Source organism: Mytilus trossulus, chromosome 4 (genome assembly GCF_036588685.1).
Source record: "Mytilus trossulus isolate FHL-02 chromosome 4, PNRI_Mtr1.1.1.hap1, whole genome shotgun sequence".
Lineage (NCBI taxonomy): Eukaryota > Metazoa > Mollusca > Bivalvia > Mytilida > Mytilidae > Mytilus > Mytilus trossulus.
In genome coordinates, this window is record NC_086376.1 from 14501365 (window position 1) to 14527242 (window position 25878).

Sequence of the window (25878 nt, forward strand, 5' to 3'; positions counted from 1 at the left end):
TTGTTTGAAACAAGATTTATATAGAAAATCAAAGCTTTTTATATCCCATTGACAAAATTATTTTTATTTGCAGTTATGTAATATGCATTTACAATTACTGATTATGCCTGTTTTGTTCACGCATCGTTGTCAAAAAAACGGAATTTAATTTTAAATGCCTGTACGCAGCCAGGAATATGACTGTTATTGTCCATTCGATTTATTTGTTTTATCCTTGTATGACAATATCTTTACCCGGGCTAAAATATTTTCCTTAAAAAAATCCTCCTAAAATTACTATGATATGTATATAACTTTGAGAAAAATGTCCTTTTTTAAAACACGACTGTTCATATATCTATTTCGCAGTAAGCCGAGAGAGAAAAGTAAGAGAAAACGGGAGTTAAACTATTTTGAGAAATATCGTTTTCCTGATACTAGTACATGTACATATAAACCTGAACAAATTACATAGAAACATTTACCAACCGACGAAAATTATTCTAAATTTTGAGTCCATAAATCAGTTGTTAATGGTGCAAAACACATTATACAGCAACATCGTATTTTCCATATAACATTACGAAGAGTTTGAAAGACATATTCATATTGCATTAGTGAAAGAATGAATTAATCTTTATTTCCTCCATGTATATGAAGATTTTGCATACAATTCACATAATAAACAAAATATTATAAATTTCCAGATAAATACCCATTGGAAAAAAAAAAAAAAAAAAACCCCACACAATACACATTCTTGTATACACAACAAAAACACAATTTTTTTCAATCAAAGTCTATTCAAAATTCATTTTTCTATCATTACTGTACGACAAATGATTTAATGGCTGTTCATTGGTAAACATCATCCCTCGTAGATTATATATACTACTCGCAGGCACGTGCAATACATAGATTAACTCGCGACAATATTTACCAATAATTACATTAGATGTATGTTTCATTGTGATACTTTATTATGATTGGCTAACTGCACATCTCGTGTTATACCGTAAGCAATTGCATTGCTCTAAAAAACTTTTCATTCATGATAACACGTGGTCCCACAATAAACTGCACAGGTGAATTAAATAAAACAATAATAAAATTCGTGTTTTCATGATCATAGCTAAAAAATGTAATTATAAGTATTGAATGCTTCTTTTTGTAACTTCATAGGGTTGTAAAAGCGTTGAACTAGCGCACATTTTTCGTCCGCGCTTCATACAAAATGTACTTCGGTCAACGCTTTTACACCCCAAGGAAGTTACAAAAAGAAGCATTCAATTCTTAAATATTAATGTAATAACAATATTTAGTGACATATCAAGAATAAACAAACAAGGTGAAATAACATCGTGATGACATATATTTCGACTCAAGAAATGGCTTTCGTAAGTGCGTTAAAATTTATATTCATTCTTTAAGTAATATAATCAACAAATTTATTAAAACGTTCAGTGACAAATTATGAAGAAGAAGATAGATTGATATTTTAAAATGGCGTTTTAAGAAAACATGTTTCTCCAATGATCGAAAAGATAGCTTAATTAATAAAAAAATGATTTTAATGAGAAGTCATCACAACTTTGAAGATATTTTTGCCATTAGCACGTGTACTAGTTCAGTGGCGGAACCAGAACTTTTCATAATAGGGAACGCTGACTGACAAAAAAAGAGGCTCCAGCCATACGTCAGTGATTCCCTATATAATCAACCAATTTTTTCAAACAAAAGAGGGGCCGGGCCTCAGACCTCCTGGATCCGTCTCTGTAGTTATAAAGACACTAGTAAAATACAAGTAAGATATTATCTAAAAATAATTTCTAATTATTCCAATTTATATTTAAGAATAAGAAAACATTCGTTATTCTAACCTTTTTCTAAATATACAGAAAACACAAACATAGTCTTACAGAAACGTATATATTTAGAAATTAAAGGCCGAGGTGACTCAGTTCAAGTAAGGACTGTTCATAATCTTGTGCACATAATAAATTTTATCGTATTAAATCACGAGTTTTTCTGGAGGCAGTGAAATCGTAATAAAATAAAAGATTAAGGTTTTAATCGCTGATATGCAATTCGATTTCTCCAAAACACACCCACCGGTTGTGTTACGTACCAACCGTACCTGATACGTAGCAAATCGGGAAACCTCTGATAAGACATTACCTCGGTAAATTTTACGGACGAATAACGTAACAGGATAATTGGAGATAGTCGACAATAACACATATGCTAGTAGTTCATGAAAATAAAATCTGCAGAATGTAGTATAAGAGCAAAACATGTCAAATTGACCAAAATATTTATTCAATATAATAGTAAAAAGTCTAATTCGGTAGTTCACAATCATGAACAGTAAAAGGTATCGTAGTTACGACATAAGGAAATGGCTTATCAACTATTGCCAGCTAAACAAAGTGTGTAAATGCAACAGAAAGATCAAGGCCTACAACACAGGCTAGACCAGCTTAAACAAAGGGTTATCAAATATGCACAACCTGTGCAACAATAACACCCAGTTTCATTTATTTACAACCACTGGGTCGATGTCACTGCCGTTGGAGTATTAACTCCAGGAGGGTATCAAAAACTCAGGAGTCAGCACTTCTGTGATGACATGAGGTATCATTTATATGGTCATATTTATTAACTAACTGTTTACAAAACTTTTGAACTTTTGAAGAAACTAAGGATTTTCTATCTTAGGAATATATTACCTTAGCTGTATTTGGCAAAACTTTAAGAACCTTGGTACTCAATGCTTTTCAACTTCGTTCTTTATTTGGCCTTTTTTACTTTTTGGGGTTTGAGCGTCACTGATGAGTTATTTTGTAGACGAAACGTGCTTCTACCGTTAATACAAAATTTTATAATCGTATTACAATTGTTATTTAAACTGATCGGGTGGGTCTTATGTTTAATTTGCATAATGACATCATCTGAAATTGTGTGCGATAAGATTGATTGCCGTTACAAATATAAACAAGTTTTTAATCACTATTAGTGCCATCGAACGGATATACAAAAGAACTGAGTGTGTAAGTTGGGAGCAATAACTGTATACTTCATTGATGAGTTTATCCCCAAACTCCTGTCTATAGATGGGCTGGTTTTTAATAAGTGAACCGGATAAATTCCACCAAGTCAAGTGAAATAAATCAAGTAAGATCTATGATTAATTTATCCTTACTTCCTGATGTTGTTACCCCAACAGCGGCTACACCAAAAGGTTTCAACCTCCAAGTTCTGTACAAAGGATTAAAAAAACTAAAATGATTGGTCAGCGATCATCAATGTTCCAGTCTCCTCGAGGTGGACCATCGCTACAGCCACCAAAACATTTAACGCTTTACAACCAAGTCAGGGTCAGCCTTACCCTTCAAGCTATCAGTCACACCATTACACGTGCCTTATCAGCAGTTATTTATACCTGACACACAACTGCAACATCCACCATAAGGGGCATCACATTACGACCGACCGTCAACAAGACAGAAGGAATGTCATAGTGATTAATACGAGAGACAACGAGAAGCGATCCTGAACATAACTATACAAGTGTCTCTGACACGTCATATGCTTTAGTATACCGTCAGACAAGAAATAAGCGAAGATCTGAACCTGGATACAACAGACCCCGTGAGGATCAATAGCGTGATTTGTCACCTATATGGAGTATAAGGAATTCTCCGTTACACAGTACTGGTCATATTCATAGAAGGTCTAGAAAGGCAAATGACTCACAATCAGAATTGGACACAGATGGGTGACTCTCTAAAAGCAGTTGGGGGCTGTAAGAAAAAAAATTATAAAATAGATAGAAAACCATTTCTGTTCTCAATCCTAAAAACAATCTGTTACAGCAGGAAAGGTAAATAGAAAGCATATGACACCATGTTAAAACTGCTGAGTTGACAGTTGAACAAATTAGGGAACATCTCTGCTGGTGATTGGATGATGTAATCAGTTAGTACTACACTTTACTTCTAGAAAATAATTAAACTGCGAGTTTAACTGATATGATATTTTATATGAACAGTAGATTCGGTTAGAACTGCCAGAAACCACACAATTTCAGTTGAAAGCCGCAATGAGACACTGGAAGAGTGATTGGAAAGAGTGTGGCTTCTCGCTACTAGCGCTTACAGCAGGTACAGCCAACAACTGATGACTAAACAGTAAATCATGATTTTTTGCAAGGGTTGCAATGATACAGTTGCTGGAACAGAAGCCTTCATCTCTTAACCTAAGCCTATGGATGCAGCCTTGGATATGAGTCCATCTTACTAAGACAACAGGCGTACTGACTGTTAGCCTAGGCGTAATATTGGCCGAGTTAGTGGAATAATTAAGGTGACGGGAGATATATCAGACGTGGTTATTATAATGAAGAATTTCATTGTCACCAGCAATGGCATTATATCAAAATCAGTCCAGATATTTATGTAAACGAAACAAGAAATGGTCAGTCAGTACAGAAAAAGCCAACATCGATGACAGCAAGTATCTTTAAATGGGAATAGAAAAAATGATGAATCCAAAGGAGTAGTATCAGGAATCAATACAGTCAGACCAATATGAGCAGCCAAACGTTTCGGAAATGAAGTACTTGCACTAGTTTACTTAGTTGAGCCTCATCCCTATGTTATCAGGGATCCTTCCATGTAAGGACTGGTACCAACATCACAACGCAGGCTTACTAGTCCTATGGAGTTCAATATTGGACATATGATGTTCAATCAACAACTGGTTGTAGCTCCATTTTCATGTGATATGATACTTGGATGTAACTTAATCATTCAAGGTTTTAAATTTCATATATTTAGTCGTATATTTTTTTTTTTTTTTTTTTTTAACGGTTTCTTTTTTTATTTGATATTTAAATTTGTTTATATGTTCTTGTTTCATTGTTTTTTATGCATTGTAAAGCACTTAGAGTAAATGTTTATTTAGATAAGCGCTATATAAGCACTGTAAATAATAATAATAAATAATAAAAATAACGTTTTCATGAATATTGGAGAATTAACTATAACTGTACAAAATATGAACATGCTACTTATTCTAGGGGTGAAAATACTGCTCATTTACCGAAGGTCAACATTGTTCAAGGACCAAACACTTTAGATTCATCATTTGATGAGAAACTCAGTACAGATGGGTCAACACAGAGGTTCACAACCACACTACTCTGCAAGCAAAGTGCTGATTTTCATTATAAAACGGTCATCCCTCGACTAGAGTCTAACCTAAGCATGATAGCCTCTACCCAGGAGTCTAATGATAGAGGAATAAAGAAAGAGCCTGATTAATGTACAGACAATAAAAAGCAGTGCTAGAGGAATAAAGAAAGAGCCTGATTAATGTACAGACAATAAAAAGCAGTGCTAGAGGAATAAAGAAAGAGCCTGATTAATGTACATACAATAAAAAGCAGTGCTAGAGGAATAAAGAAAGAGCCCGATTAATGTACAGACAATAAAAAGCAGTGCTAGAGGAATAAAGAAAGAGCCTGATTAATGTACAGACAATAAAAAGCAGTGCTGTACTAATAAGGTATAATCCAGAGGAAACCTTGGGTTTTCTACTTGTCCCAAAAGTAGGAAAAGGGAGATAACATGTGTTAAATGTCCTGTATAGAAGTGTCCTGTAGTGGTAGATATACGAGACTTAAATCGACATTGTTTCAATGACCAAAAGGCTCTAAATGATAGTAGATTTCACCAACATAGAGCATATGTAGAGGGTTGCCGCTTACAGGGAAAACCAAGAGTTCAAAATGGTGAAGTTGAAATCACACCTTCGTAAAGGAGAATGTTCAGTACGGGCCGATTTTGGCCTCAAATTTCAGTTTCATCTAACGAAAGATTTAAGACAATCTTTAAACACTGAAGTGTTTATTTAAATTGATTTGATTAGTTTATTCGACACTGATTTGGTCATTAAAAACGCTCCGATTCAAGCTAATATATGAAACATCTATCAAATATACTTTTCAAATGGTTTTTGTCAAAAATGAAAGTGATCGCATCCGTGTTCATCCTAAACTTATATATATATGTTATGTATTATCATCAAAGACAACTTACATTTCAAAATTGTGAATGAACACAAATGCGGCCACTTTCATTTAAGACGGAAAGCGTCTAAAATCTAACTAAAATTCTAAAATCGTGAAGATTTCAGTAATTTAGCATGACTTTCATGATACTCTTACCAGATATATGTGATTTGTTTGTCAAAAACAGTCTATATTTATGTATATAAATAACTAAAAGATAACATTTTTACAATTTTATATATATTTTGGGGCAAAAAAGGGGTCTTACTAAACCTACTACTTACGAACGCAATCACAAGTTGTTGCATTGTTATGGAATAACTGGTTCACTGATGATTCCGGGTATGTTCCTTACGTCGTAACCACAATCCCCTCCCCTTTCATGAATTTGAACTACCGACTAAGACTGTTTACCGGATTTGTTATAACATGAGCAACATCATGGACGCAACAGCTGGATCAGGATCTGCTTACCCTTCCGGAGTAAATTAGATCAACCCCAGTTTTTGGAGGGGTTCGTGTTTCTTGTTCTTTAGTTTTCTATGTTGTGTCATGTATACTATTATTTTAATTTGTCTTTTTCATATTAACCATGTCGTTGTCAGCTTTAGACTCAAGAATTATTAAACGGGTAGTTTTCCTTTTTAAACATCACTGGGTCTATACATCTGCTGGTGCACTATCAGTTCTTTACTCAGTATTTTGGTACTGACATAATATAACATTTTTTCTAAAATTATCCGTGTATAGATTTTGAAATTATTTAGAAACCAAGGTTTCAACTTCCTGAGGCAAAGTTGACTTTTGATGAATTTCACTAGTTATTTTAGACTTTTTTGTCATAAAGCTCTTCAACGGGTTCAGTACTTGTAAACATCTTCGGATCCCAAATATTTGGCTTTAAGCTTTTTAGATGAAGGTAAATCCAGAAAAGTGCTATAGAAGCATGAAATTATTAAAAATGCTTTTTTCCATTTTTTCTTTTCGATTTATGAGTTTGACTGTCCCTTTGGTATGTTTTGCCTCCCTTTTATGTAGTAATGCGAAAAGGGAAATGTTTTACCAGGTAGGAAAAGGTGACTGCTAATGAATTGTTGATCTTCCCAAATGAGAAGTCTTTTGTGCCTCGTTGTACACATGCTACAGGGAAACAGAAGCAAATCCATTGTAAAGTGTGTAAAGAGATGGGGTGGACAGATTATTTCAGATATAGTAAACACTGGTAAATAGCCCTTCATGTTTACTCAACTTGAGAGTCTTTAATTCAGATCTTCCCTTTGTCAGCCCAAAACAACAAGATATTGTAGCATAGGGATTTAACACTAATCCTAGAAATCTTCTAGAACTCGAGGAACTTGCTCAGATGATAGACAGTTTCTGGCCAGTGTTTGTTAATAAAACTCAAGTTGAGTCAGCAATTCTACCAACAGAAGGGGAGGAAGACAATGTTGTGTCTGAACAGGAATAACGTACCATAGGAATGGAAGAAATAGAAGAAATTCACTATAGAGAGTGAAAGTTTAAACTTTAGTTATACGGACACATCTAGCAATAAAAAAAATCTATGGGAAAGATTTAGTTGGATCCATTTAAATTTCCTACAGTTAGAGAAGTGGAAATTAAAGACACCCTTTGTCATTGTTAGGTTAGTAAAATACGCTGCCGTCCTCTTCTGAGGATTTAAGTGAGATTATACAGTAGTTTTTTTGTCGGAACTGAAGTTATTTCTTTTTAAAACGGAGGGGATGTGTTAATTTGCCCGGTAGTTCTAGGTGGCTTCCCTACTCTGTAACGAGCTCGAGGGTATTGGTAAATCTCTGCGGGATCCGATGGGATACTTGCCACAAGGGTAACAGTTTGGTACTTCCAGCGTTTACTTCGAGTGCACCCCTCTCCTATCGTGTGTAACATGTCAAAAATTACATTAGAACTGTTTGAGTTATCCCTCTTTGTATAAAGTTCAGCATTTGAAATTTTATAACATGTAAAATTTTACATTAGAAATTCTTGAGTTATCTCTCTTTGTATAGAGTTAAGCAAATGAAGTGAAATTTGGAAAGGAAATAAAATAAAAAAAAAAGAGAAAAGATAATTCTTATATGAGCATTTATATATTTTATCAAATCACATTTATGATACAGTTTTATTATTTTGTTCAGATATTATTTAAAGGTATTTCAAAATATTATTTACTTCATTCGTGTAATCAGTGTACAGGTAAAATCTGTTCACTACATTGTATGTTTTTACTAATGATAAATAACTGATCGACAGGTATAGTTGTGTCTCAGTTTTGTGAACAAGAATATTTGAAGATTTAAGGTTGGTGTATTTTGTAAATATTTATAATAATTGTGAATATGGCTGTTTGATATAAAAGAGTTTTATAAAATACAAAAAAAACAAAACTATGATATGTACATGTAAATAGCATGTGACGGGGTTGCTTCCCTTAGAAAAACTTAGAAGTTACTTAGTCAGCCGTAAGCGGTTGAGCTAAGGAAGTACTTCTTTAGCTCAGTCGGTTAGCGCGCTGTCTTGTTATTTTGTTTTTTGTCCATGGATTTATGAGTTTTGAACAGCGGTATACTACTGTTGCCTTTATTTGTAACACAGAGGTCCCGGGTTCGAGTTCCGGTTGAGACAAGCAATTTTGAAATGAAATTCGTGGTCTCCCGTTACTTTGGCGCCCAACAATAATAACCCAAGGTTAGAAGAATTACCTAGCCAGGTTAAAAAATATAAAAAAGATGAAAATATCATCATTATAGAGTATAATGACTCTTGAGGTGGGGGGAAGTGTGACAGGATTGCTTCCCTTAGAAAAACTTAGTAGATACTTAGTCGGCTGTAAGCGGTTGAGCTAAGGAAGTACTTCTTTAGCTCAGTTGGTTTGCCCCCTGCTTGTAACACAGAGGTCCCGGTGGAGACATACAATTTTGTAATGAAATTCGTGCTCATCGGTTACAAATATTCTATATTCTTATCTAAAGTATAGCAAATGCAAATATGATTTTTGAAATTTTGTTTAATCATTTGAATTTGAAATATAGTTTTATTGAACTTATTGATAGGCATTGTTGAGAAATATTTATACTATGAAATATGTGTTTTACATTTTAAATATAAAAGGTTCTGATAAAGTGAATATTGTTCACAGGTAGATCTATGGGATTTTAATACTACAGGATGATATTATTGCAGTAAAATTGTCTGCCATTATCTTAATTAGGGTATGTATATTGAATTGTTATTATGTTCCCTTGATTGATATTATGATTATGTGTAGTTAATTTTTGATATTTCTAATTGAAACATTATTGATTATTCATAAACAAATGTTGTTTACCTTGAAGACTTTCTCTTGTGTTCATATTTTGATTTGAGAAATGTTATGAATTGTAATATTTAGAAAAGGAGATAATTGTTGTCCGAAAGCTTTGATATAGCTTTGTATAAATTAATGTTTCTATTGTATTTAATTGATATTTGAAAAAGGTAATCTTTATTTCAAGTTAAATTTAATTTAATTGATATCTGCATTTCATTAGACTTATGATGTTTTGTGTTTTGTGTTTCCAATTTTTTCACAAATATTTAACTATTCAGCGTTGCCAATAACTAATGTTATTTTCGATATATGTATAATGTGAATTCGAATATATGAATACAGCATACAAAATTCATGAATCTTTGTGCCTTCGTAAGCCAGTTTTGTCGTTTTAGGAGGTTGCACGTGAACGTGCAAGGCAAGGTGCCTTCTATCTAGGATATGGTTATCTGGGACTGATACCTAGTATGAAGGTAAGGGCACTCTCACGTTACGCATAGCTGGTATAAACTCATGGGTTAACCGTAAAGCTCAGCTAGACAGGCAAAATAACACATGAAAACATTTTTGCTTTCTACCACAATAATAACACCCTCAAAACTCTTAAATTTTTATTAACTATGGCAGGTGCATTGTAAATTGAAGATTACCGTCTCCATTATAAGTATCTAAGCAATCATGGCGTCCTGATAGTAGACATGACGTAAATGTCATAGATTTATATCTTTCAGGTCTTTTTATTCCTAGAACCGCCCAGTGTTCAGCATGGGCATATATTTCGTTTCCAAATTCATTTCGAAGCCAGAAACCCGGATTTCTAGGAACCTGAATTAACTGGCCGTCCAAAAAGACTTTCGTTGGCTTCATCCCTTTTGTTGCTAGTAATCCTGAAGTCATAGGATCTAACTCATACATTTGAAGCTGCCAGTTTGTGCTATCTACAATCAAACACCGAACGTTCCACATTTTCTTAAATTCCACCACATATTTCTTTGAAAGTATGGGTTCCAGTTGCTTTAAAGACGAAAAATTTGATGATAAAACTCTGAAATCTGCATCTTTTTCCCAAGGCAAGACTTTGTAGAATTTGACAGCTCCAAGTACAGTCCCACCATCTGCTTCACAAATGATATCATTTTCTTCACAAGTTTTCATGATAAATTTAATCATATCAGTAAGTTCTTGTAGACAACAAGGCGCTGACATAAAACCTATATTTGAATGACACTTTTGTTTTTGATCTTTACAATCGACCTTCATGTCAAGTTCGTCGCCAATGTTTAAACGGAACAGAATCCATTTATTGGTGAAAAGTGACCAGTTAGTCAATTCTACTGACTTCTCTTGTTTTTCCACATAAAACATTGAATCTGGACAAACAACAGACTCAAACTTATTCTGTGAAATACGTAAAAAGAAATCATGAAAAACTGTAATAGCGGTCATGTTAGTGTCAAAATTATATTTTTTCAAAATATTTGTCTTTGAAATAAATGGACCACTTATATAATCACAAAATACACATTCATGCAATGATTCGTCATATCCCTCATGATACACTAACGAATAATTTGCATATGAACTTTGATAACATCCTAATTTCCAAATGCCGTTTTGGTCACGTGATGCTCCGCCTGCTATAACAACGGCTAATGATTCTATTTCCCGAACTAATCTTTCTAGTCGAGCATCTATGTTGAATGAAGTCACTTCTCTCGCAATTAGAGTGTATTCTGTTTTTACATTTTGTATAAGTAGGTTCCAAATGTTTCCTTCCGAATCTGATGTTAATAGAGGCCGAGATGAAACGATATTATACTGGTTTTTGTTTGTTTGTCTAATTTAGCTTACCAATACAAAGTATTAGCTATCATTGTTCAGAAAAGTCATGACAGAGTGATGGGGTATGGTCTGTTGTATGCATGACAGTTGTTGTCCATTCGATTTTGATGTGTTTTGTCATTTGATTTTGCCATGTGATTAGGGACTTTCCGATTTTTGTGAATTTATTTTTCACTATGTAACTCACTGTGTAGCGCACGGACTTAAATTAAAATTGAAATCATAACAATGACCGTGTACTATACGTATTTACAACATACAACTATTACAGTGTTGGGTGCTTTGTTGGCCTGTACATACACAAACTGTTCTGTAAGTGTTTGAAGGTTGATTCTTATCGTAGAAATAGGCGTATGATGCACTCTTTTTTATTATGAATATTACTTTTCTACCATCATTATTTTATTTATTAATATTACTTTCACTAATCTATCTTGGTCCGAAACAACAATTATTTCGTTGTGCATTTCCTTTGGAACATAAATGAAAATTTAAAATTCCACACGCGCTTTCTCAATGAAATTTTTACAATGTGTTGTACTACTCTTGGGACAAATTATATTAAAATTTAATATGTTGTGGGTTTCCCTCAGTTTTAGTTTGTTACAAATTTTATAAATCTATAAATAATTATCATAAAGACCAACCTAAAAGCAAATAACTTCGACCAATATTAAAGACATAAAGTACCAATGAAAGAGTATTCACAAACCCTGAAATATATTCAAAACAAATAGGAATACATACATATGTTCATTTTAGATATTTGTTTTATGGCGCTAGCTCAACTAACGTTTTCTAAGGTAATTAACTCTCTGCAGGGTGAGATTGATTAAGACATAATTTATGAGGGCCTGAATATATCGTGATTTTACCACGGGTCGGCCCTTTATGGCAAATATTTTACTCTGAACCCCATGAATTATTTCGAATCTAATATACACATGGAAAAAAGTATTGCAACACCTTGATTTTTTAAAACTTTAAAAATCAGCCTTTTTTTTTGGATGAAATATAATAAAATATGTGTATGATATTATTGAAACATAGTTTATGATAACATTGGCATTAAAACGAACAAAAAATGTTTGAAAAAAAATGATTTATGTAACCACAATTTTAATAACAAAATGAAGTGTTTTTTGTACAAAAAAATGCATTTTACAACTTTTACTGTAGTCGAACTTTACAATGTCAGGCATTTCAAAATTAATCTTCAGATGACTGTTCGCATCATGGTTGGTCATTATACGCCAAAGAATTAGTACTTTGTGCGCTGCCTCCAATCAAACGGATAACCGCATCTCAACGTCATCGGATTCCTGCCATAAAACGACTAATATGTTGTTAAGGTAGCAGCAACCATTTCTGATGAAGGGCATTGTTTATTTCAAGATTTTTTTGAACTGGTGTGTCCTTTTGTGCACTTTCCACCCAATAGTGTCCCATATATGCTCGATTTGGTTCAAATCCGGGCTACGATCGGGCCAAGGAAAATGAACCGAATTCCATTTGAACATTGGATCTTCCTCCACGATGCTAATTTCCAACTTTGGCGATTACTGCACTACATTGGATACGGAAAACTGTGTGTCTGTTCGTTAGCAAAGGTCTCCGAAATGGTCTGTTCGCAAGATAACCAGTAGCGACGAGTTGATCTCGAACAGTTCTTGTTAAAAGGCTCATGTATGGCCACCACTCTCTTTTTAGGATTGTCTTGTATGCAATGGGTTTCCTTCTGACTAACCTTCAGTATGCTTGATTTTCTCAAGCAAATGATATAGGGGGTCTTTATTATCTCGGAAGGTCTTTAACAGCGTTTATTGTCGGATTTTTATTCTCAAAACGACTTATAGTGGAATGGTGATGACCAACAATACGTGCAGTTGTTACAGTGACATCCCTGCTTCTCTTATGCTGATAATCTGCCATCTTGCTACAGTTAAGAGTTGTCAAGGACCCATTACAAGGTGCCAATCACATAAATTTAAAAACTTGATTTTTTAAAGTGTTGAAAACAAGGAGGATAAAAACATCTGTTTTGCTGTTTACGGGTACAGTAGCTGCATGTGCAGATAAAAACTTATCGAGTCGATATTTATTGATTAAACTCAGGTGATACTTAAATGATGTTTAACTAGTTCTATTTTACTAAATTATATCACAAACAAATCAAAAGTGTTTTTTTTCTTCATTTCAATTTCAATTTGGTGTTGCAATACTTTTTTCCAACTGTATAGGACAAATACGGTCATTTGTTTGGATCGAAGCGCTCTATGCGGAAGCAGATATTTGCCATCCCAATAAATAAACGCACTATTGAATTGGCGTAAAAAAGAGATGCTAACTGAATTAGTGACATGCTTAAAATGTTTCGTTTTGGATGAATTCAAATGATAATTAACTTATATGTCTTATGAGTTTTAAAAAACGGCTAATACCACATTTCAGCATTGTTTGTTTACGTTTCCTTGCTGTGATGATTTTTGGTGTCAGAAGCGTGAATTTTCCCGTAAAATGCTTATATTTTTACGTCATCGTTCTATGACGTCGGGAAGCTCATTCATAAAAAAACATATGACGGTGGAGTACGATCGGAACAGCCCTTGAAATATATTTAGATTTACCACGGGTGTGTACTCAAAGCGTTTGAATGACGTCATGTTTGAATTTATATTGTATTTTTATAACCCTCATGTGTATGTTCGATATTATACAAATACAGCCTTTGTATGAGGTCGATACAAGGATATATTGACCTGAAAGAAGTATATTGACTGAGGACGAAGTCCGAGGTCGATATATACTTCTTTGTGTCGATATATCCTGTATTGACCTCATACAAAAGCTATATTTGTTATATTATTAATTTCCGACCATATTTGTATACAAATCGTCATTTAGGATTATTGGAATTTTATAGATATTACATTGTCTACTTGACAGTAACAACATATTAGTTGTTATTTCATTTACCTTTTTTTTTTTACATCTTATGTATTTAAAGATTTTTTGTCAAATAATCGATGACAGATATCATGTGTTATAAAACGTTAAAAAATATCATGAAATTCATTACATGACGTCACAAAGTATATCGGTTTTTAGATATTCTAAAAATAACCGTGCGATATGCTTTTTGCCGGTCAATATGCTTTTTGTTATCCGCCTTTTTCTCTCTACCTTCGAAAATATAGTTTAACATGTGACTATCTCTAAACGAATCAAATTTGTTAAAGTATACGAATTAATAATATACATCTTTAATAGCTAGGAACGTCCCTTTGAAATACTTTTTTCTTATCCCCAATCGACAATCAAGTTCAACGTCTAATGTTCTTTGCATTGTACATATTAAAAAGGGAAAAACTTCCAGGAAGCAAATTAAATCGAATGGATAGCAACTGTCATATTCCTGACTTGATACAGTCATTTTTGTTTAGGAAAATAGTGGATTTAACCTTGTTTTATTGCTAGCTAAACCCCTCACTTGTAGAGCAGTTGCATCAATTTCCATCATATTGACAACGACGCGTGAACAAAACAAATAGACGCAATAGGTAAAAATTTCAAAAATAGGAGTACATGAGTCAACATTGCGTTATCATCTTAATCATTCATCGAATACATTAGATTGTTGTTCATCTGATTGTCATTTGTATTTGTGCATTTAATATACACCAGTTCCAGATTATGATATCACAATGACATTGGAAACCGAACTGCAGTACTGATCATGCATCTCATGAAGTGTCTTCTGATTTTCAGAACCATGTTTGACTTAAACATAATTCCAGTTTACCGAGGGGCACCAAATGTGAAGGATATTTTACCCGCTGGTACTTTTATACCAACGCTAGATTTCAAATCACCAAAAGCACTAGCGGTATACTTGAAATACGTTGCTGACAATGAAATTGTTTATTGTAATTATCTAAAAGAGAAAGATAAGTTCTGGGCAGCTCCGTATACACGACATGAGATTGTTGAATTTATATATTGTTCTGTGTGTGAAAAACTTTCAACAAACTATATACGTGATACCAAACTTAACTTAACACGCTGGATAGCGAACAAAGGATGTCGACATTAGATGTCTGAATTTACTGTTACTTTATATAGATATAGGAAGATGTGGTGTGAGTGCCAATGAGACAACTCTCCATCCAAATAACAATTTATAAAAGTAAACCATTATAGGTCAATGTACGGCCTTCAACACGGAGACTTAGCTCAGACCGAACAAAAAGCTATAAAAGGCCCTAAAATGACTACTGTAAAACCATTCAAACGGGAAAACCAACGGTCTATTCTATATAAAAAAAACGAGAAAGGAGAAACATGTATAAATTACATAAACAAACGACATGTACTGTTCATCAAATTCCTTTATGTGTGTTTCAATGGGATACTTAAAAACAAGTAAAGACCATGTTATAACTGACCTTGTTAGATGAATAGATCGTTTACCTCATTAATATTTAAATCAAATAAAAACCATGATATAAGTGGCCTTGTAAGGTGAATAGATCGTAAACCTCATTAATATTTAAAGCATTACGATACTATTATCGACACAAATTTGAAATAAAGATACTCTTACACACCAGTACATTAGGTCGTCCCATATTAATCCAAAGTACTAGAATTGTTTTCCCCGCTTACTTGTTTCATCTGCAATAATTTTGTTTGGCAAACTAATTTTAAGATTTGTTTTTATATTATATCAAACAATTGTTGCGAGTTGGAAAATAACAACACTTTACCGAACTACTTTCACTGTGTGAATTATCTCCCCAACCACTATTGGTTTGGTAAAAAATATTTTTTTTGTATTCTTAAAAGAATCCGACAAATACCATGCATGTTTAAATTGCTCGAATTCTGATGCATATTTCCTTCTGTGTCTTTGATACATGTGGTATGCATTAGTAACTGGCCATGGTAGACCGTAATTGATTGAGAAATATCGTCTTTTAATGTAAATCCTAGATTCACCAAATAGAAAATTAGGTCATTATCAAAATCGTAAGACGTTGTTTTTTATTTGTATTTGGCATATCATTGTCTATTTTGAAAATCATTTAATATACCAACGTTTTAACCAAACTGTAAGTAACATGACTATTCTCTTACAAAAAGGTTATGGTGACATTTTAAAGAAATGAGCTTTCTTGTAATATTAAAGATTACCTGTATTGGGATATATCTTTTAATAGTAAATACAATGTAACTTTCTTTCAATTTGCATAGTATTACCACTTTTATCGTTTCTACACTTTACAAAATTATTCCATAGTCCAAACTAAAAGACAAATTAAAAGAGTTAGTATTGCTTTGTCTCATACAAAGAATGGCCAATGAAACTGAGAGTATCAGGATGCTAAATTTCATAATTGACAATTTGGGTCACGTTTGGGGGACATGCATTTCAACAAACTGTCGGCATTCCAATGGGAAAAAAATTGTGCCATACTTCTTGACGACTTGTTTCCTGATAGGCTGACTTTATACAGGAACTTCTTAGGAAGAAGGATAATAAGTTAGCAATGTCCTTTAACTTTACTTTCCGCTAAGTAAATGATGTTCTTTCACAAAATATTTCAAACTTTGATGACCTCATCTATCCCAATCTTGCTAGAGATAAGGGATACTACAAATACAGTTAATCGGTCTCATTTCCATTTCCATTTCTAAGTTGCAACATTCCGGCGGCGACTGCATACGGGTATACATCTCCCAATTGATACGATATTACAGTGCTTGTTTTTCCTTTCATAACTTTCTTAACTTTCTTTGTTCCTGCTTACAAGGAAGCTATTAAACCAAGAGTTTGAAATGGTGAAGTTGAAATCATTTCTTCTAAATTTTATGAACGCCACCACGAGTTGGTTGACCGTTATGGAATAACCATTTCACAGATGACATTGAATATGTTCCTTGTGTCATAACTGTAACCGAATTAGACTGTTTACCACATTTGTTAAAACATGAGAAACACGACGGGTGCCACATGTTGAGCAGGATCTGCTTACCCTTCTGGAACACCAGAGATCACCTTAATGTTTTGGTGCGTTTCGTATTGCGTAGTCTTTAGTTTTCTATGATGTGTCATCTGTACTTTTATTTGTTGTTTTTTTTTCAATTTTTAGACACGGCGTTGTCAGTTTATTTTCGATTGATGAGTTTGACTGTCTCTCTTGTATCTTTCGTTCCTCTTTGACAGAAGGAAGCGAATACATTAACTACAACGGGAAAACATTGAAACCACAGGAACACCTTTTAAGTTGCCACAAAGTAAAAACACACATAACAAACAAATTGAGAACAATTTTCATAACCCTGACACGCAATTCAACTTTGTAAATGCGTTTATAGCAGGAATATATGAATCGCAGGTCATTAAATACTCTTATATTTCCTATTTTGAGCTCTGTGAATTTTTAATTTCTAAAGAAACTACTGATAATTTACAGTTCATATTATCATTTACGACCATAGAGCAGGCAACAGCCGAATGCAACCAATGGGTCTTCAAAGTAGCGAGAATTCCCGCACCCGTAAGTGTCCTTCAGATGGTCCCTAAAAATATTCATACTATTACAGTGATAATGGACGTCATACTAAACTCCCAATTACACACAAGAAACTAAAATTTAAAATCATACAAGACTAACAAAGGCCAGAGGCTCCTGACTTGGGACAGGCGCAAAAATGCGGCGGGGTTCAACATGTTTGCGAGATCTCAACCCTTCCCTTATACCTCTAGCCAATGTAGAAAAGTAAACGCATAAAAATACGCACAACAAAATTCAGTTCAAAAGAAGACCGAGTCTGATGTCAGAAGATGTAACGAAAGAAAATAAACAAAATGACAAAAATACAAAAATAACAACAGACTACTAGCAGTTAACTGACATGACAGTTCCAGACCTCAATTAAACTGATTGAAAGATAATGTTTTCATCATATGAATATCAGGCACAATCCCTTCCGTTAGGGCTTTAGTATCATACTATCATGCAATGTATGAGAAGAACATAACCCGTGTCATGCCAACAACTGTTTTTTTTTTTTTTAGAAATAAATGTGTTTAGTAACGATGCAAAGACCCTATAATTGAATCAATATTAAAGTCAAATATGCAATCTTTAATGACCTGACAACAGTATCGTAACTATATCCCTTTTTAATAAGTCTATTTAAGGTTTTGTGTTAGTTTCTGAGAAGAAAATTGACATTCTTGTACTTTATAAAGAATATTTCCATAAAAAATTGGATGTGAAATAACTGAACGTATAAGATCATGTTGAGTTATATTTACGAATTATTTCCTTATACCGGTGATAAAATTTAGTGATGGTTTTGACCAGTTTGTGATATCGAAAACCCTGGTGTTATAATTTTTCAGTAAAACATAAATTTCTCTCGGTAAAATCTAATACGTTGTCTGTTATAATGTTTGTCTGCGTGCACCAGTGATATAAGGCACTTTCATTATTTGTCAACGTGCACTAGTGATATAAGGCAGTTTAAACATTTGTCTTCATGCACCAGTGATATAAGGCAGTTTAAACATTTGTCTACATGTACCAGTGATATAATGCAGTTTCAATGTTTGTCTGCATGTACCAGTGATATAATGCAGTTTCAATGTTTGTCTACGTGTACCATCGATATCAAACATTTTCCACAATTTTCTACCTGTACCAGTAAAAAACGCAGTTTCAACGTTTGCCTATCAGTACTAGTTGTGTCTGATCTTTTTGTCATTTTGAACAATAAAATATGTTTTAACTACTAGTTATATAATGCTTTTTGACATGTGTTTACCTGTAAGAGTGATATAGGGCAGCTGTAACGTTTGTCTATGTGTATTAGTGATTTATGGCAGTTGAAACGTTTGTCTAATTGTATTAGTCATATGTGGCAGTTTAAACGTTTGTCAACATGTACTAACGATATAAGCCAGTTTAAACCTGTGCTACGTGTACCAAAGATATAAGCCATTTTCAACGTTTGTCTAAGCTCAACAACCATATAAAGCAGTTTCATCGTTTGTCGATGTGTTCCAGTGATATAAGGCAGTTTCAAAATTTGTGTATGTGTACCTGTGATATACGGCAATTTTAACATTTTTTTACAAGCACCAGTGTTATATGCAGATGGCAGTTAGGTCCGCTGCTGTATGACCTGAGGGAATCGGTGCCCTCAGGTAATCGTGGCAATAGTGCCCATATGCGTAGTAATAACATGATCTAAAAATAGAATAAACTAAAAATACATCATTGTACTTTCTATTTCGACTGACAGTATATGTGCGAAAAATAGGAGAAAACAGTAACACATACAATTTTTACAATAAGTTACAACAAATAATTCACTAAAAAAAATCCAAATATTTGGTTTATTTGTGATCATTGCAACGTGAACAGATATTTAGTTAGTGAAACGTAAATGACTTAAAATAATTAAAAAGAAAACACTTTTTGAATGGCGATTTAAACTTTTCTAATAATAGTTGTCAAAAACTGGTTTCATAGAGATTTATGTAAATAAATGTATATACAATTAACTATTAAAGAATAAAAGTTATCCACACATGCCCAAGGCAGCAAACATTTGATTTTCGGGGGGGGGGGGGGGGGCTATATATTTTTTTTCCTTCGGCGAAAGACAATATTTTTTGGAGACAGGTCGAAAACATTTTTTTCTTTCATTTCAATTTCAGCATTACATATAGTGGCAGAACAATTAGAAACAAACTTTAAAAAAAAACATAGCCCCCCCCCCCCCCTGAAAATGAAATGATTGCTGCCAAAGTTTCGTGAATGTCCTGTTGAAACTTTGACTATCATTGTGTTTGGTAATATATGACACTTACATATGGACAGATTACGCATATATTGATTTTGGTTACTTCTTTTAAAGTAACATAAGTAGAAAATGATAACATTTAAGAGATAGGTTATTAAAATCAGTCAATCTTGTTCGACTGCATGAGGGGCAGTGGCGGATCCATTCATTTTTTTTTTAAAGGGGGAGTCCCCAATCCAGGACACAAGGAGGGGGTTCCAACTATATGTTCCCATTCAAATGCATTGATTAAAAAAAAAAGGGTTCCTATCCCCAGAACACCCCTGGACCCGCCACTGAGCTGTTACAAAAAATATCGCTATAAACTGTCACGGCATTATTTGAATTTAAGTGTACTGCATGCATCTTGCACTGTAAGATTAGCATTAACACTAATGCAAAATTGTTAAATAATTACCACTTTCGTTGGTTTTTTCTTATCTTTGTTTGAAATGTATTTTATTTAAAGCTTCTTTGTGTACCATTCTTTGTTTATTCGAAAGGGGTAGTAGATATATATATATATATATATATATACAATTAAAATAGAAGAACCTAGATAACGATATGTATGCGTTCAATAATGATACATATAAAAAAGAAGATGTGGTATAAATCCCAATGAGACAACTGTCCACAAAAGGACACAGAAATTAACAACTGTAGATCACCGTACAGCCTTCAACAATGAGCAAAGTCCATATCGCATTGTCATCTATAAAAGGTTCAGAAATAACAATGAAATTTAATTCAAACGAGAAAACTAACGGCCTTAATTATATAAAACAAATGAACAAACACAAATATGTAGCACATACTAGTAAACAAACGACAACAACTGAATTACAGGCTCCTGACTTGGGGCAGGCACATACGTTTTTTTCTCTCATAAAAGTTGTACAAACAATCGATATGTGAAAAGTATTCCATCAATTATATCAAAGTAAAAATAATCATAAATCTTTATCATTTAAGCAAAGCATACATTTATAGATCCGTATTTTACTCGATTGGCTTTAAAATAGTTAATAATATATGACACTAACATATGGACAGATTACGCATATATTGATTTTGGTTACTTCTTTTAAAGTAACATAAGTAGAAAATGATAACATTTAATAGATAGGTTATTGAAAATCAGTCCATCTTGTCCGACTGCATGAGGGGCAGTGGCGGATCCATCCATTTAAAAAAGGGGGGTCCCCAATCCAGGACACAAGGAGGGGGTTCCAACTATATGTTTCCATTCAAATGCATTGATCTCCAAAAAAAGGGTGCCTATACCCAGAACACCCCTGGACCCGCCACTGTCCATTGTTCAACTACTAAAGTGTCTGTTTTACTTACTAGTACACTTGGTACAATAAGAAAAACTGATAATAAATTGTTCAAAATAGGCCTTTGAAAATAGTGGAATTAATTACTTTTGGAGTGTCAAAAACTCGTTGGAAGTACTTGATAAATTGCATGCATATATATTGGTGATTCTAAATCTGTTCAAAGTTTTGATTTTTCTACCCTATATACCACTTTGCCTCATATTCTTCTTAAGAAAAAATTCACATCCCTAATTAACTGGGCATTTAAAAAGTCGGAATGCGAGTACATATGTTCAAACTCTTTGCGATAATTTTTTAGTAGCAATAAACAAAAGAACTATGTCAATTGAACATGCTTTGATACTATTTATGCTCTTGAATTTTTATTTGATAACATTTTTGTTCGCTTTAGAGATTCCGTATACCGTCAAGTTATTGGAATTCCAATGGGGACTAACTGTGAACCAATTATTGCGGACCTGTTTTTGTATTGTTATGAGTTACAATTTATGACTTAAATTAGCAAAGACCCATCAAGACAATATTTGATACAAAAATTTAACAACACTTTTAGATATTTGAATGATATATTGGCTCTCAATAATAACGACTTCCGTATGTATACTTAGTTTAAAGAAATTTATCCTGTAGAACTTACTTTAATTAGACCTAATGATAACAATGACCACTGCCCTTTCCTCGATCTTGATATCTATATCATAAACGGGAAGATTAATACAAAAATTGATGATAAGAGAGATGTTTTTTCATTTCCTATTGTTAATTATCCATTTGTAGATGGTGACGTTCCCTTGTTATCATCTTATGGTGTTTATATATCTCAACTTGTACGATTCTCTCGTGTATGTAACAACATATTAGATTTTAGCGAGAGAAATTTATGTATTACTAAAAATTATTACACCAGGGCTTTCGATATCACAAACTGGTCAAAACATTTACTAAATTTATCATCGGTATAAGGAAATAATTCGTAAATATAACTCAACATGCAGACATCTTATACGTTCAGTTATTTCACATCAGAACAAAAATGTCCGTATTCTCCTCAGAAACTAACAAAACCTTTAAATAGACTTATTAAAAAGGGATATAGTTACAATACTGTTGTCAGGTCATTAAAGATTGCATATTTTGGCTTTAATATTGATTCACTGATAGAGTCTTTGTATTCTATAAACGGCATCTATATTTACCTTTCAAATCTACAACTCTCAGTCTATGGCTACACGTGCTGATCTTATCTATATGCATGCATAATATTCATTAGCTGTGTATGAGTATTAAAATCGTATCATACGCGATGATGACCAGCCAGTACACACTGTAAGGATTGTATTCACCAGTATTATAAAAGAGAAACATTGCAGTACGAACAGTAATCTATTTTTTTTTCATTTGACATTACTTTGAAAGTAACGTAGTTACAAGCACAAGTTATATAGTATATAACTGCTTTTTTAAAATGTTAATTGTCTTAATCAATCTTATTTGAGAGATGTTGGATATTTTCAAGGAAAAACCTCACATCTCCAGTGGACTTTTGTTCATGGTCAGATAACCTTAGGTCATCTCTAAATTACTGTGTATTTCCTGTATCTCAGATCATATCTATGATTGCTCACATGGTGAGGTTACCTCAGGTCACCTCTGTATGATTGAACATTGTGAGGTTACCTAATATTACCTCTGTATTGCTGTACATGGTGAGGTTACTCTGTATTACTGCACATACTCGTATTACCACACTTTGTATAAACTTTACAAAACACTATTTTTTTAGTTTCCCTCAGGGCACTTCTGCATTTCTATACATGGCCAAGTGCACATGTTAACTAATGTCATTTCTTAACTACTGTAAGAATATGTAACCTCAGAATACCCCTGTATGTTAGAATATGGTGAGTTTACCTAAGGTCACAACTTCATGGACATTGTACCAGCTCCATGTTACCACAGATAAACTTTGCAAAACGCTAGTTACTTGAGGTTACCTGATCATGCATAGTTGTACAGAGGTTCCCTGAGTAACCTAACAATGCACAGTATGACAATGGTTTCCTGAGGTAACTTAAACATGTACAGTAGTACAATAGTTCCCTGAGTTAACCTGACTACGCACAGTAGTACAATTAATCCCTGAGGTAACCTGACTATGCTGCATACACAGTAGTACAATGGTTCCCTGAGGTAAACTCATAATGCACAACAGTACAATGGTTCCCTGAGGTACCATGACCATGTACAGTAGAACAATGTAAAGTAATGTATGCCCTGTACATGTATATACCTATCAAAGTCATGGTATTATCATGGGTTATATTATGAAATTAACTCCCATCTTCCCATAAGGAAGTACACCACTAATTCATGGTCCCATTGCTTTCTATGTTAAATTCCTCCGTTTCAAGCAGGCACACCTCTTTTATTTTAAGTTCAAATAAAGTGGCAATCATTGCATTTCAAAGCAACACTTTATGGTGTCTTGTACTGAAAAAATCAACATACCTTGCATGGCATATAAGAAAGAACTGGTTCCTGGAACTTCAGATGGACCAAAACAGGTACTTCAGATCTGACAAACAGACAAAATGTACCCTCTTTTTAAAATTTGGTGCAGTTTTTAGCTCACCTGGCCCAAAGGGCCAAGTGAGCTTTTCTCATCACTTGGCGTCCTGCGTCCGTCGTCGTCCTGCGTCCGGCGTTAACTTTTACAAAAATCTTCTCCTCTGAAACTACTGGGCCAAATTTAATTAAACTTGGCCACAATCATCATTGGGGTATCTAGTTCAAAAATTGTGTCCGGTGACCCCGCCAACCAATCAAGATGGCCACCATGGCTAAAACTAGAACATAGGGGTAAAATGCAGTTTTTGGCTTATAACTCAAAAACCAAAGCATTTAGAGCAATCTGAAAATTGTTTATCAGTTTAAGATCTATCTGCCCTGAAATTTTAAGATGAATCTGACATTCCGTTGTTAGGTTGCTGCCCCTGAATTGGTAATTTTAAGGAAATTTTGTTGTTTTTGGTTATTATCTTGAATATTATTTTAGATAGAGATAAACTGTAAACAGCAATAATGTTCAGCAAAGTAAGATCTACAAATAAGTCAACGTGACCAAAATGGTCAGTTGACCACTTTAGGAGTTATTGCCCTTTATAGCCAATTTTTAACCAGTTTTCGTAAATCTTAGTAATCTTTTAGAAAAATCTTCTCCTCTGAAACAACTGGGCCAAATTTAATGAAACTTGGCCACAATCATCATTGGGGTATCTAGTTTGAAAATTGTGTCCGATGACCTGGCAAACCAACCAAGATGGCCACCACGTCTAAAAATAGAACATAGGGGTAAAATGCAGTTTTTGGCTTATAACTCAAAAACCAAAGCATTAAGAGTAAATCTGACATGAAGTAAAATTGTTGATCAGGTCAAGATCTATCTGCCCTGGAATTTTCAGATGAATTGGATTATCGGTTGTTAGGTTGCTGCCCATGAATTGGTAATTTTGAGGAAATTTTGCTGTTTTTTTTGTTATTATCTTGAATATTATTATAGATAGTGATAAACTGTAAACAGCAATAATGTACAGCAAAGTAAGAACTAAAAATAAGTCAACATGACCAAAATAGTCAATTGACCCCCTAAGGAGTTATTGCCCTTCATGGTAAATTTTTAATAATTTTCACAAAATTTGTAGATTTTCACTAACATTTTCCACAGAAACTAACTACTGTTATAGATAGAGATAATTGTAAGCAGCAAAAATGTTTAGTAAAGTAAGATCTACAAACACATCACCATCACCAAAACACAATTTTGTCATGAATCCATCTGTGTACAATGTTTGATATTAACATAGACCAAGGTGAGCGACACAGGCTCTTTAGAGCCTCTAGTTTTAATATTCAAAACTAAAAGCCCAAAAGTGTTCTACAATGATCACCAGTCCTTCAGCTTTCATTTGATACCAAAAATAATTAAATAATCTACATATTTTGAAAGTTACACTCATGCGTAGGAACTATTTTGTGTTAAATATGTACTACTTTCTGGTATGTGCTTTCTGGCCGGGCCTGAATTAGTGGTGTTACACCATAAATCCAATTTTGGACAATATGAGAGCATACAATATATAGTTTGTACTACTCAGACTCAAGTCTCCAAGTCTCCTTTTATGATTGAACTTAGAAAGAGAAAACAAAACAGTTTCCATCTCCTGGGACTGTATCTATTAAAGGGATCTATGTGACATAATCAGTGAAAAGATTTGTTGAGAGTTTGCCAAAGGAAGTTATGAAAATAAATTTGTAGCTGTGAAGTTGCTAACATGAGAGGTCCCAAATTGCACATTTATTGTTAGTTTTTTAAACAACTTAAAAAAAAAAACCAGACAGATTGTGAATTATGGGGGGGGGGGGGGGGGGGTAATCATTAGTTTTGAATTAGTCTG

General features: G+C 33.6%; 1 protein-coding gene across 1 annotated transcript; it reads right to left on the minus strand.

Annotated features, from left to right (window-relative positions):
- Window positions 1-10001: 10001 nt before the first annotated feature.
- LOC134716438 (uncharacterized) lies at window positions 10002-13157 on the minus strand. The gene is made up of 2 exons (XM_063579435.1): window positions 13101-13157; window positions 10002-11201 (listed from the first exon to the last, which is right to left on the minus strand). The coding sequence occupies exons 1-2, from the start codon at window positions 13155-13157 to the stop codon at window positions 10002-10004; spliced, it is 1257 nt and encodes a 418-aa protein (XP_063435505.1).
- Between the last annotated feature and the right edge of the window lie 12721 nt (window positions 13158-25878).

Excerpts from the sequence above, each read along its gene's own strand:
- LOC134716438 (XM_063579435.1), bottom strand. The coding sequence starts at position 13,157 with ATGGCAGATTATCAGCATAAGAGAAGCAGGGATGTCACTGTAACAACT. Across the intron at positions 11,202-13,100 it reads CTGTAACAACTGCACGTATT|TATAATATCGTTTCATCTCG; the intron begins GTTGGTCATCAC and ends AACAAAAACCAG.